The sequence below is a fragment of the Vipera berus genome (assembly GCF_964194415.1).
Source record: "Vipera berus genome assembly, chromosome: 11".
Taxonomy (NCBI): Eukaryota; Metazoa; Chordata; class Lepidosauria; order Squamata; family Viperidae; genus Vipera; species Vipera berus.
The window spans coordinates 12,265,588-12,277,849 of record NC_138214.1 but is presented as its reverse complement, the minus strand read 5'-3'; the positions used below and the strand labels follow the sequence as shown (position 1 = coordinate 12,277,849).

At 40.1% G+C, this 12,262-nt stretch overlaps 1 protein-coding gene across 1 annotated transcript in view; it reads left to right on the top strand.

The window, feature by feature from the left end:
- Nucleotides 1–11,829, top strand: part of TENM1 (teneurin transmembrane protein 1) — a gene marked incomplete at its 5' end in the record, with an annotated part of 270,481 nt that extends 258,652 nt beyond the window's left edge. The window contains 5 exons of the mRNA XM_081336372.1: nucleotides 731–1,027; nucleotides 3,694–4,081; nucleotides 5,116–6,336; nucleotides 8,987–9,129; nucleotides 10,932–11,829. Coding sequence (XP_081192498.1) covers nucleotides 731–1,027; nucleotides 3,694–4,081; nucleotides 5,116–6,336; nucleotides 8,987–9,129; nucleotides 10,932–11,690 — 2,808 coding nt within the window. The 3' untranslated portion in view covers nucleotides 11,691–11,829. The remainder of the gene's footprint in view (nucleotides 1–730; nucleotides 1,028–3,693; nucleotides 4,082–5,115; nucleotides 6,337–8,986; nucleotides 9,130–10,931) is intronic.
- Nucleotides 11,830–12,262: the final 433 nt, after the last annotated feature.

Sequence of the window (12,262 nt, the reverse complement as noted above, 5' to 3'; positions counted from 1 at the left end):
ATATATTTTCTTAATTAATTTCTCATCAGAAGTTAACACTATCTTATCAAATACAGTTTGTTCTTTATAAAACCCAGTTTCACATCTTTTTCATATCTATTTTGCATCTGTAAATGTGCCCACCACGACAGGTTGATACCCTGATTTTCCAGTTCTTGTCTTGATTTTAAAGTCCCATCTGTATTTAGAATATCTCTATATGTCCAATTTTTTTCAAAGTCTACCAAGTTTGGATGTAAAAAAGCTTCCATCGTTGAGAGCCACCCTGGAATTTTTACATATATTTTAGTTTTAATTTTTTCCCATACTGTTAATAAAGCATTTCTTATATAGTGAATTTGGAAATACTTATGAATTTCATTTTTCCCATACCACAAAAAAGCATGCCACCCCAATGGTAAATCGTGCCCCTCCAAATATAACAACCTTTTATTTCTGAGAGTTATCCATTCTTTCATTCATGTTAATACAGATTATAATGTATACTTTTCATAATGGAGCTTCAAATTTACAATGTTTCTAGGTTAAAGAGTCCTTTTTGTGAGCTTGGAATGGCTGTTCCACATTCTAAGTAGACTGAAAGTGTTGCAAATCATATCAGAAATGTCCCAAACTTGGAATATTGTCGGTAGTGTCAGAACAATACTGGAATACTTTTATTGCTCACTCCTATTTAATAGCAGAATTGCTTCAGTCATATGTGCCATGCTATTCTTTTAATGTTTTTTAGGCTCACAACAGAAACTTGTTGTCCATTGATTTTGACCACTTAACAAGAACAGGGAAGATCTATGATGACCATCGCAAGTTCACTCTTCGGATTCTCTATGACCAGGCCGGCCGGCCAATTCTTTGGTCACCCATCAACAAGTACAATGAAGTCAACATCACTTACTCCCATTCTGGATTAGTAACATACATCCAGAGAGGAACATGGACTGAAAAAATGGAGTATGATCCAAATGGGAAGATTATCTCCAGAACATGGGCGGATGGAAAAATATGGAGCTACACCTATTTAGAAAAGGTTATTCATTGTTGTAATTGGGGGAAGAGTGAGAATGCAATAAGATCATTTTTTGAATGTTGATTAAGTCAAATAATGGGGTTGTTCTCTCCTTTTAGAAATACTAATGAGACGATTATTGAAAGGCAGAGAGGAGAGAAGGTTTATTTATCGACATCTTGGTTTAAAATAATCAGGTATCAGGTGATTCTTTAGGATCATGGAGATCTTTTGCCAATAGGATTTCCATCAGCCTACAAAACAAGTAGGTTGAAATGTCTATGGAGATTTTCAGTCATCCAGGTCATGGTTGTCCCAAAGGGGCTTTTTCAAAAGGCAACTGGACTTTGTTTTTCCTTGAAGACATTTTGCTTCTCATACAAGAAGCTTCTTCAGTTCTGGGACAGCTATGTTTAAAGCTATGGTTCAACCACATTTGGAGGATACAGACTGGGATATATGGACAAATTATTCCCAGTTAAGCAAGTTCTTAGAAGAAGAATACTCTCAACTACATCCAACCTATGAAAAAAAGCCATTGATATCATGTAATCTTCCCCACTATGATGTCCCCACATATTGTCCTGGGAATATGACTACCCTAAGATCTCTTGACATATTTGATGAAAGGTCTTTTATTATTATTTTATTAATTTTCCACTATTACAATAATATCTTTAAAAAGCAACGTGGTGTCCGGGTTACAATAGTTCCATTTCAGACAAATACATATTATTACAGATCTCCAAGTTGTTGTAACTAATATTCCCTCTCTCTTATTTCCTTTAATACATATTATCTCTTATCTAAATTAACATACTTCTCATTGCTATCCATCAGTCATTTAATAGTTTTCTCATATTTATCAATACCTTAGTATATTTTATATTTTAACATTCCATTTTTAAGATATCAAAACACCTTATATATTTTTCCAGCTTTAATTTTACATTAATATTAAGATTAAACATTTAAAGTTTCTCATTTTCATATTTGTAAATAACCTCCTTTCCCTTTACACAATTTTCTCCAATACCTAGTAATGTAAATACACTTCTTATTTATCTCATTTTCATATCGACAAGTTAGTAGTACAATATGAGAATGGTAGTCATTAGAATACCAATTGCAGGGAGGAGGAAGAGGAGGAGGACAATATAATATTCTTGTTTCTCATTTATAATTTCCACATATTGAAAATTAACCAAAATTTCACCATTTCAACATTTAACACGTCCTTTCATGTTACTACATCCAAGTATATTAGTTACATTGTATCATTCTTAACATGTATACATCTTAATCCATTTCATTTAAAGAGTTCAGTATTTCAATGTTAGTATTCATACATCTGTATTATTTTTTTTAATTGGTCAATATTTTTATTTACTCATCAAAGCAATCTCTCATAGTCCAAGTACAATCCTATCTATTTTGGTGTTATCTATTTCAGGCCTCTTAAGTATGTCCATATTTCTTCAATCTTATTCTTGCTTTCTTCCTTTGCCTCAGGTTCATCAAAGCATTCTTGTATTGTTGTATCATATTTAAGTAGCCCTCCAGTCTCCGTTTTTGAAGGATTGAGGGGTCTGTTAACAACACCAAATCTTCTAAATTATTTTTGCCCCTTGATATAATTGTGCTGGGCTGAATAAATTTTGTTCCATCTGTTTCTCATTTTTGTCTTCAAAAATCTGTGTTTGTTGAGTAGTTAATTCTTCTGCCAATGTATTTGATTCTTCTGTTAAGTTCTGTCCTGATAAAATATTGCTTGTAGTCACAATTTGAGTTTGTTTCTTGGAGATACTTTCTAATTCTTTTCTAAAAGCTCTTATTTCACCGCCAGCTGCAGAAAGGAACTGATACGTTTGGTAGGATATTTCCCACATAGCATAGATTTGTTTTTGAAACTTTTCCATGGTGGAGTTTTACATCTGGTGTTCAAGGTTATTCTTATCTTATTTTTCTTAAATGTTTTCTTAATTTTTTTTTAAAGAAAATCAGATTGCAATTTCAGGTTTAGCCACTGGGTGTCCCCCAAGTGTTTTGAAAGTTCTTTTTTTTTTAGTCCGTTTCTTTTTTCAACGTTTAAAAAAAAACACCCCTGAGCTTGCTCGCCGCTTGTTTGAAGGGAGGGTTGGATTCCCCCCTCCCTCTCCACAGGGGGCAAGATACTTAGCAGCTTATTTAGGTGAAAAAAAGAAGATTAAGGTATAAGAGAGGAATCTTACCCCCATCTGTTCCACGCTGCTTTAATGTTGCCTGCTGGTAAGTTTGACTTCGGCTGTCTGCAGCCTAGTAACTGGCCATATTACTAAGGCCAGTCTTTCATCCGCCAGTACGAAGGGAATGCAGGCACTAATGGGGGGGTTGCAGCTCCCCCACATTTCTGCAAAAGCCCCTTCTTTCTGGTTGCCCCTCCAGGGCGACTCTTCGGCCCTTTTAGGACCCCCCCAGTGATGCGAAACTGGACGTGGAAGACGAGAGCCATCCTCCAGACGTCCATGCCGGCTGGCTTGGCAAACCGGAAGCCTTGATGAAAGGTCTTACTTCAGTCTATCCTCTCTAAAAATACATTTGTGTGCCCTCCTGAAGCAAATCCCCTGGCTGAAATTGTGTTTGCAGTGTAGGTATCCCACCAGGAAACAACTTATTTCCTAACATTCTGGATTTTTTTTTTCTTTCAGTCTGTGATGCTTCTTCTGCATAGCCAGCGCCGTTACATCTTTGAACATGACCAGTCGGACTACCTACTGTCTGTCACCATGCCAAGCATGGTCCGCCACAGTTTTCAAACCATGCTCTCTGTTGGCTACTATCGAAATCTTTACTCTCCACCAGACAGCAGTGCCTCGTTCATGCAGGACTTTTCTAGAGATGGACGTCTCTTGCAAACGCTCTACCCAGGAACGGGCCGCCGAGTTCTTTATCAATACACACCACAGTCTAAGCTCTCCGAGATCCTTTACGACACCACACAGGTCTCCTTTACTTATGAGGAATCTACAGGCGTCATTAAAACCATACACCTGATGCATGATGGATTTATTTGCACCATCAGATACAGGCAAACAGGTGGGTTAAGATTAGGTTCCTAGGTTTCACCTGTTCTTGGCAACTATTCACCACTCTCCTGAAGACCTGAGGTTCAACTTCTCTTTTATACAAAGACACTATTTTTAAAGCATCACTTTTAAAAAAAATACCTTTTGGATAAATCTGTTCTGGATTCCAGAAGGATGTAGCTTATTCATTATTTGTTAGAGTGACTAAGGGAACAGATAACACAGTGATAGTCCCTGGTGCATATGGTCCCTAAAGTTTTCTGGCATGCGAGGTCTTTGAATAACCACTTGAAGAATTTTATTTTGAAATGGAACCGGATTGGAAAATTATATCGAAACGATATTGTATGGTTAAGCCTCGTGTGAATAGTAAAAATGTGTTTTCAATTTTTATTATAGAACTGTCCACACATTTCAGAATTAAAATTCCCAGAATTAAAAATTGTGGCTAGAGTTCGGTGTGGCTAGAAGGACATCTGTTGCAATGCTTGTCTCACAAACCTGGAAGATTTGCTATCCTTTGATCAAATTAGGAATATTGTAGTTTTATTTGATAAGGTTAGATTTAAACTATATAACTGGACCTAAAATACCTTCAAAAAAGAAAAAGAATATGAAGATTATGGTAGTCTGCTGGATAGATTAGGCTACTATTGCCTTTTGCGTGACACAATCATTTCATACACAGAAATATCACACAGAGATGCTTCCAAATACTGTAAAATTAATAGTTCAATTCTAAATACCTAATTATTCCAAAATCTATAGTGTCCCAACCTGACAAAGGTGCCCACTCCTTGCAAAATGAACAAATGGATCATTTTTAAAATGGTTTGAAGGACTTGAAAGCTTCCTCACAATTGTGTGGTTTTTAATGAGGCATAATAAAGATACATCTTTATGCTAGTTCTTGAAATCTTTTTCTCCTAAGGATTTGCCCTGGTTTCTAACTTCTTGTTGTTAGTCGCCTAAATTTAGCTGTCTCCCCCAGCATCTGGGGACAGTTTTCTCTTCTTAACGATCCATTTTACCTTTTATCTATAGGACCACTTATTGGCCGACAGATCTTCCGATTCAGTGAAGAAGGTCTCGTGAATGCCAGGTTTGATTACAGCTATAACAACTTTCGAGTAACCAGCATGCAAGCAATGATCAATGAAACACCACTCCCTATTGATCTATACCGCTACGTAGATGTGTCTGGGAAAACAGAACAATTTGGCAAATTCAGCGTGATCAATTATGACTTAAATCAAGTTATCACCACCACCATGATGAAGCATACCAAAATTTTCAGTGCCAATGGCCAAGTGATAGAAGTCCAGTATGAAATTCTGAAATTCATCGCCTACTGGATGACTATTCAGTATGACAACATGGGACGTATGGTGATATGTGACATCCGAGTAGGAGTAAATGCCAACATAACAAGGTACTTTTATGAATACGATGCTGATGGGCAGCTTCAAACTGTCTCTGTGAATGATAAAACTCAGTGGCGCTACAGTTATGACCTCAACGGAAATATCAACTTACTCAGCCACGGGAACAGCGCACGGCTTACTCCTCTGAGATATGACCTCCGAGACCGCATTACAAGGCTAGGAGATCTTCAGTACAAGGTGGATGAAGATGGCTTTCTTAAGCAAAGAGGAAATGACATCTTTGAGTACAGCTCCAATGGTTTCCTAAGCAGAGCTTACAACAGGGTGGCTGGCTGGACAATCCAGTTTTGCTACGATGGCTTGGGACGAAGAGTGGCCAGCAAGTCAAATCTAGGGCAACACCTACAATTCTTCTATGCAGATCTCTCTAATCCAGTAAGAATTACTCACTTGTACAATCACAGCAGTTCAGAAATCACATCCCTTTATTACGACCTTCAAGGTCACTTGATAGCTATGGAGCTAAGCAGTGGTGAAGAGTATTATGTGGCATGTGACAACACAGGGACACCCTTAGCTGTCTTCAGCAGCCGAGGGCAAGTGATCAAAGAAATCCTTTATACACCTTACGGTGAGATCTATCAGGACACTAACCCAGATTTTGAAGTCGTTATCGGTTTTCATGGAGGGCTATATAATTCTTTGACTAAACTGGTGCACTTGGGGCAAAGAGATTATGATGTCATTGCTGGACGTTGGACAAGCCCAAACCATCGCATCTGGGAAGAACTGAAGAATGTCCCTAAGCCATTTAATTTGTATGCATTTGAAAACAATTATCCAGCTGGCCAAATACAAGATGTGGCTAAATATACTACAGGTAAGACATGTCTGAATTTTCAGGCTATTCATTTGGTTAAACTAAGGATAGTGAGCATCAGTGTAGATTTCTGGAATTGGGTATGTCTAGTCTAATGAAGAGATGGACGAGGGGTGACATGATAGCAGTGTTCCAATATCTCAGGGGCTGCCACAAAGAAGAGGGAGTCAGGCTATTCTCCAAAGCTCCAGAAGGCAGGACAAGAAGCAACGGATGGAAACTAATCAAAGAGAGAAGCAACCTAGAACTAAGGAGAAACTTCCTGACAGTTAGAAGAATTAACCAGTGGAACAACCTGCCTCCAGAGGTGGTGAATGCTCCAACACTGGAAGTTTTTAAGAAGAGACTGGACAACCATTTGTCTGAAATGGTATAGGGTTTCCTGCCTGAGCAGGGGCTTGGACTAGATGACCTCCAAGGTCCCTTCCTCCTCCTCCTCCTCCTCCTCCACCACCTCCTCCTCCTCCTTCTTTTCTTCTTCTCTTCCTCCTCCTCCTCCTTCTTTATCATCTTCAACATTATTATTATTATTTCTATTATTATTATCTAAATCTAAGTGGGTCTTCTCTGAATCTTTGTTTCGTATATATTTTCACTTTTTCCCCTAAGGGGAAGAAATCAATTTATCCATCCTGTTCTCATATGCATGGGTGACCACCAACCCTTTTGGCAACAGGGACCTGTCCCGTGGAGAGAGTTTTTTCCATGGACCGGAGGGAGCATGGTTTTGCATGCTGCCTACATCCCACAGATGGCGCTTCACTTGTTTGCACAGCCCAATTGCTGGCATGCCACAGACTGGTGCCAGTCCATGGACCGGGACTTAGGAACCTCTGAACTTGATAACATCATCAGTAATAACATCTGCTTGAAAACAGTCAAGCTCAGAGAGCACTATGGACCCCCACAGTTCAATCCTGAGCTACAAATAGTCTATTCCATTGTTTTTTTTAAAAAACATATCAGCAAACATAGGAGTCTCTGGAATATACCTAAAAACCTCATGTAGTGTCTGGGATATTTGGCATTCTCGCAGGAGGCCCCATGAGATATATCCATGTTAAAAAATAGTAATATAATATGTAGGGGGCCAATTTATTGAGTAATGATTATCTGGTACCTAAAGAGACTCTTTCCAGGGTCTCAACATCTTTATTGTGGTGAACAGAACTGGGTGCAGTATTCCACGTGTGGTCTAACCAGTATGGTGTAAAGCAGTACAATCACTTCTTCCCTTGTGTTGACACTTGGTTGATGCAGCCTAGGATTGCATTGGCTTTTTGGCAGCTGCAGCACATTGCGGGTTCATACTTAAGCAGTGATACACAAGGACATCTAAATCCCTCTCGCAGTTACTACTCTTGAGCTAAGTACCACCTATTCTATACCTAGCCATTTGATTTTTCCTGCCTAAGTGCACGATGTAAGCTATTTCTTTTCTGGTTCTGGAGAGAGGCAAAATCATATTGAGAGAATGAGGTGAAAACAAACAAATTTGCTTACAGTTTCATCCTTCACATATTATCTGGCTGTAGATCAGAGGTGTCCAACCTTGGCAACTTTAAGACTTGTGGACTTCAACTCCCAGAATTCCTCAGCCAGCCATGGAATTCTGGGAGTTGAAGTCCACAAGTCTTAAAGTTGCCAAGTTTGGAAACCCCTGCTGTAGAGCTTGATAATTTCAGCTAGTGCTGATCAAGACATGGGGAGTGTGGGGTATTTCAGCCGGGATGGGAGTGAAATTGGCTGTTGAAGATCTTTACGATCATTGAGACATTCTGCTATTTCCTCTTACAAAGGAGCTGGAATGGAAAGCACGTAGCATTGGGTTTTTTTTTCCATCTGAGAAGCAATCTTCTCCCTTTCTTTTCTGCTAAAAGCCTCCTGAAGAATTCATAAAAACTACAGCACAATCGTCAGCGCCCACCAGGCTAAATTATTTAGAAGTCATGATCCCAAAGGAAGAAGAGGTGAAGATGAAAACAAATGTACCTGTACTTTCTTAAAAGTTTAAATATTTGCGATTGTCCTGCTGTACTTTTTAATATTTTATCAAGTGCTGTTACATAATTTAAAAAAAGGCAAGCAAAGGAAGAAACGGTACACTGCGAGGAATGTTCCATACTTAGTACAGGTTGTGACACTTATTATAATGGAGCGCTGCAGTTACGGCGTGGGGGAAATAGCCGTGGGAGACAGAGAGGAAAGCAGCAGCCAGGGGAACAGATAAGAGGCAGAAGAGCCCACAGCAGTCATAGGATGTGGAAACATCCCAGAAGGAAACTTCCCTAGTTTTTTGGACCGTAAAGGTGAAGGAGAGAAAACCTACATTCAGAGTTGAAAGATTCTGTTAATGTAACTGTACAACAAAGCGTTTCTCGACTGGGTTACATTGCAAGGCCGGTAGCTGCTTTCCACTCTTCCAAACATTTCTAGTCAAATTTTGTTAATCTTTTTCTCACTCCCCTTTCCCCAGACAGAAATATTTAGGAGCATTTAATATTTGGGAAAGCTTGTTTCACCACAGGGTTCCTGGCATTCAGGTTTCTTACAGCTCTTAATCAAAGGAGATACTTTTTTTAATGTTTGGAAATTCTTTGCTTTGATACAGGCATTTATGCAATTGAACTCTTCTTGGTTTCCTCGATAGATATCGGGAGTTGGCTTGAACTGTTTGGATTTCAACTTCACAATGTGCTCCCTGGGTTCCCAAGGCCAGAGATGGGCACTTTGGACACAACATATGAGCTTTTACAGCTTCAAACCAAGACCCAAGAGTGGGATCCTGGAAAGGTAAGTCAAAAACTTCTGAAGGAATTAGCAATAACAATAGCACTTAAACTTACATACCGCTTCACGGTGCTTTACATCCCTCTCTAAGCGAGGTTTACAGAGTCAGCCTGTTGCCCCCAACAGTCTGGGTCCTCATTTTACTGACCTCGGAAGGATGGAAGGCTGAGTCAACCTTGAGCCAGTGAGAATCAAACTGTTGGCAGTGGTCGGAATTAGCCTGCAATACTGCATTCTAACCACTGTGCCACCTTGGCTTAATTAGATTGAAGAAGGCAGATGACAACCTATACTAGGAGTGATAATATCGCAACTAGGGGAGGGGATTCACATGGAGAATACAAATATGTGCACAAATCTTGTAGAGCTGTTTGTAGTCTTATAAAGCCAGAGTATTTCAACAAAGATGGAAAGGACAGTTTTTCCAGTTGTTCTTTCTCTGATGGTGAAAGGGTCTTGGCTGATGTCCCCTTCTATGAGGTGGATTATTGATGTAGGAGACGACACAGCTGAGCCTGAGGGAGGGGTCAAATGCGTCATCAGTCATGAGTCCCTGCGTGCCCACAAGAGCTCTAAGTCCAGCCCATCTTGAATTCCTTCTACCCTTATCTACCACCAATTTCCTTTGGCTGTTAGTAGTTCAGATTCTTGTAAAGAATTTAAGTTTGCAATAAATCTTTGTACCCATTTGAACCTCTTGGATCTCCTGGTTTCCCTGGCACTTGACAATTGATTACAGATGGAAATGTGCAAAGATTCTATGAATGTAGTGTGTGGAATCCAGCAAGACACTGCTTATCTTCCTTCCTTCCTTCCTTCCTTCCTTCCTTCTTTCCTTCCTTCCTTCCTTCCTTCCTTCCTTCCTTCCTTCCTTCCTTCCTTCCTTCCTCTTAAATCTTAATAGCACAACCATCCTAAACATAAGCCCAGCGCTCAGAAACACAATCTATGCTCTCTCACCTATGAGAAATGTGATACGTTATACTGCTTTTATGAAGAATTCTTTTCTAACCCCAGTTCTTCCAACCTAAAATACAGGAGGCAAAAGACTGCCTTGAGTGACAGCAGGGCATTTTCAAATGTTTTAATCACCAAATAAAATTTAGGAATTCAGGAATGACCATCGTCTACAGTTGGAAAGGATCGCTCCTTCTCAAGCATAGCTTCACTAAAAACTACAATTCCTGCATTATTTGCAGGAAACAATTCTCTTCAACCGTAACAAAATGTTATGTGCAAACCAAGAAGTTCCATATCCAGTCCTTAATGTGACTGAGGGCCCCTTTTTAAGATCTGCTCTTCAGTTCTGGAAACTCACCAGTATGTCTCACAGAGTAGACATCTGGAAATGAAGCCTCTGGTGCAATGTTGTTTTCTCATTTCATCAGTCTTGCAGAATGTGCATCCACATCCACACTCTCAAACTGTTAGTCATGACAACTTTCCTGCACCAATTTTTGGAAATTCCCATGCAGTGCATTCAATAAAAACTTTGTATTGTGTTGTGTTGCTTTAATAAACTACATTCACTTTTGATACTGTCTTCTTTCCTTCCTTCCTTCCTCCCTCCCTCCCTTCTCTTTCCTTCCTCCCTCCCTCCCTCCCTTCCCTTCTCTTTCTTTCCCTTCTCATTCCCTTCTCTTCTCCTTCCTTCCTTGCTTCCTTCCCTACTTCCTTCTTCCCTCCCTCCCGTCCCTTCTCTTTCCTTCCTCCCTCCCTCCCTCCCTTCCCTTCTTCCTTTCTCTTCTCCTTCCTTCCTTCCTTGCTTCCTTCCTTCCTTCCTTTTTTCCTTCCTTCCTTCCTAGACTATTCTTGGCATTCAGTGTGAGCTACAGAAGCAACTCCGGAACTTTATTTCCTTGGACCAGCTTCCCATGACCCCCAAATACAGCGATGGCCGATGTACACAGAAGGTAAAGCAACCCCAATTTGCTGCAGTTCCTTCGGTCTTTGGGAAGGGTATCAAGTTCGCAATTAAGGATGGACTGGTAACAGCAGACATTATCGGCGTAGCCAATGAGGACAGCCGACGCATCGCTGCCATCCTCAACGGTGCTCATTACCTCGAGAACCTCCATTTCACCATTGATGGACGAGACACCCACTATTTCATCAAACTTGGGTCTTTGGAAGAAGACCTTGCTCTCATAGGCAACACTGGGGGACGGCGGATCTTGGAGAACGGGGTCAACGTCACGGTGTCACAAATGACTTCCGTCATCAACGGGAGGACAAGACGATTTGCAGACATCCAACTCCAGCATGGTTTTTTGTGCTTTAACATTCGATATGGGACGACCATTGAAGAAGAGAAGAACCATGTTTTGGAGATTGCCCGGCAAAGAGCTGTGCTACAAGCTTGGACTAAGGAACAAAAGCGACTGCAAGATGGTGAAGAAGGTACAAGGGCTTGGACAGAAGGGGAGAAGCAACAGCTTTTGAGCACTGGGAAAGTGCAGGGTTATGACGGATATTTTGTCTTATCTGTGGAGCAGTATCTAGAACTCGCAGACAGTGCCAACAATATTCACTTTATGAGACAGAGCGAAATAGGCAGAAGGTAACAGACATACAAGCAACATGTTTTCTGCCTTCACATCACCAAAGACTGCCTGTTTTTAAATGAAGATGTTAAGTAACAGTTTATTGTATTGGTTTTTCTAGATCAGAACTCTGTGTATATATAAATATAGAGGGGGGAAAAACATATCCTACTGCCTTTAAATGTGACAGAAGATGGTATTTTAATATAGTTTGTTTAAATGCTTTGGGAGATGGCAATGGTTCTTAGTTCTAAGGCGGTTATATTCAGTGTTTGGGTGCAGCGTTCTCAGTGTTGAACTTCAATCAGAGAGAATCCAGATGGGCAAAATATTTAGTATATTGTCTCCGTTCCTGTCTTCAAAATAGCTTTTTGGTTGCTTACCTTGCCCACAACCTGTAAAGGATGAGGCCAGTGCCACGAATTGCTTGGTGTTTCGCTCATAACCCATCTCAAAACGTCGTGTTTGCTGTTAGGGAACCGTTTTGCCACGACCCATTTAGTCAATTGAGAATAAACCAAATTTTAGTTGTTGCCTTATAGGAAAAGATCAAAACGAATTCTGCATAGAATTCCGAGGGTTGTTGTTTTTTT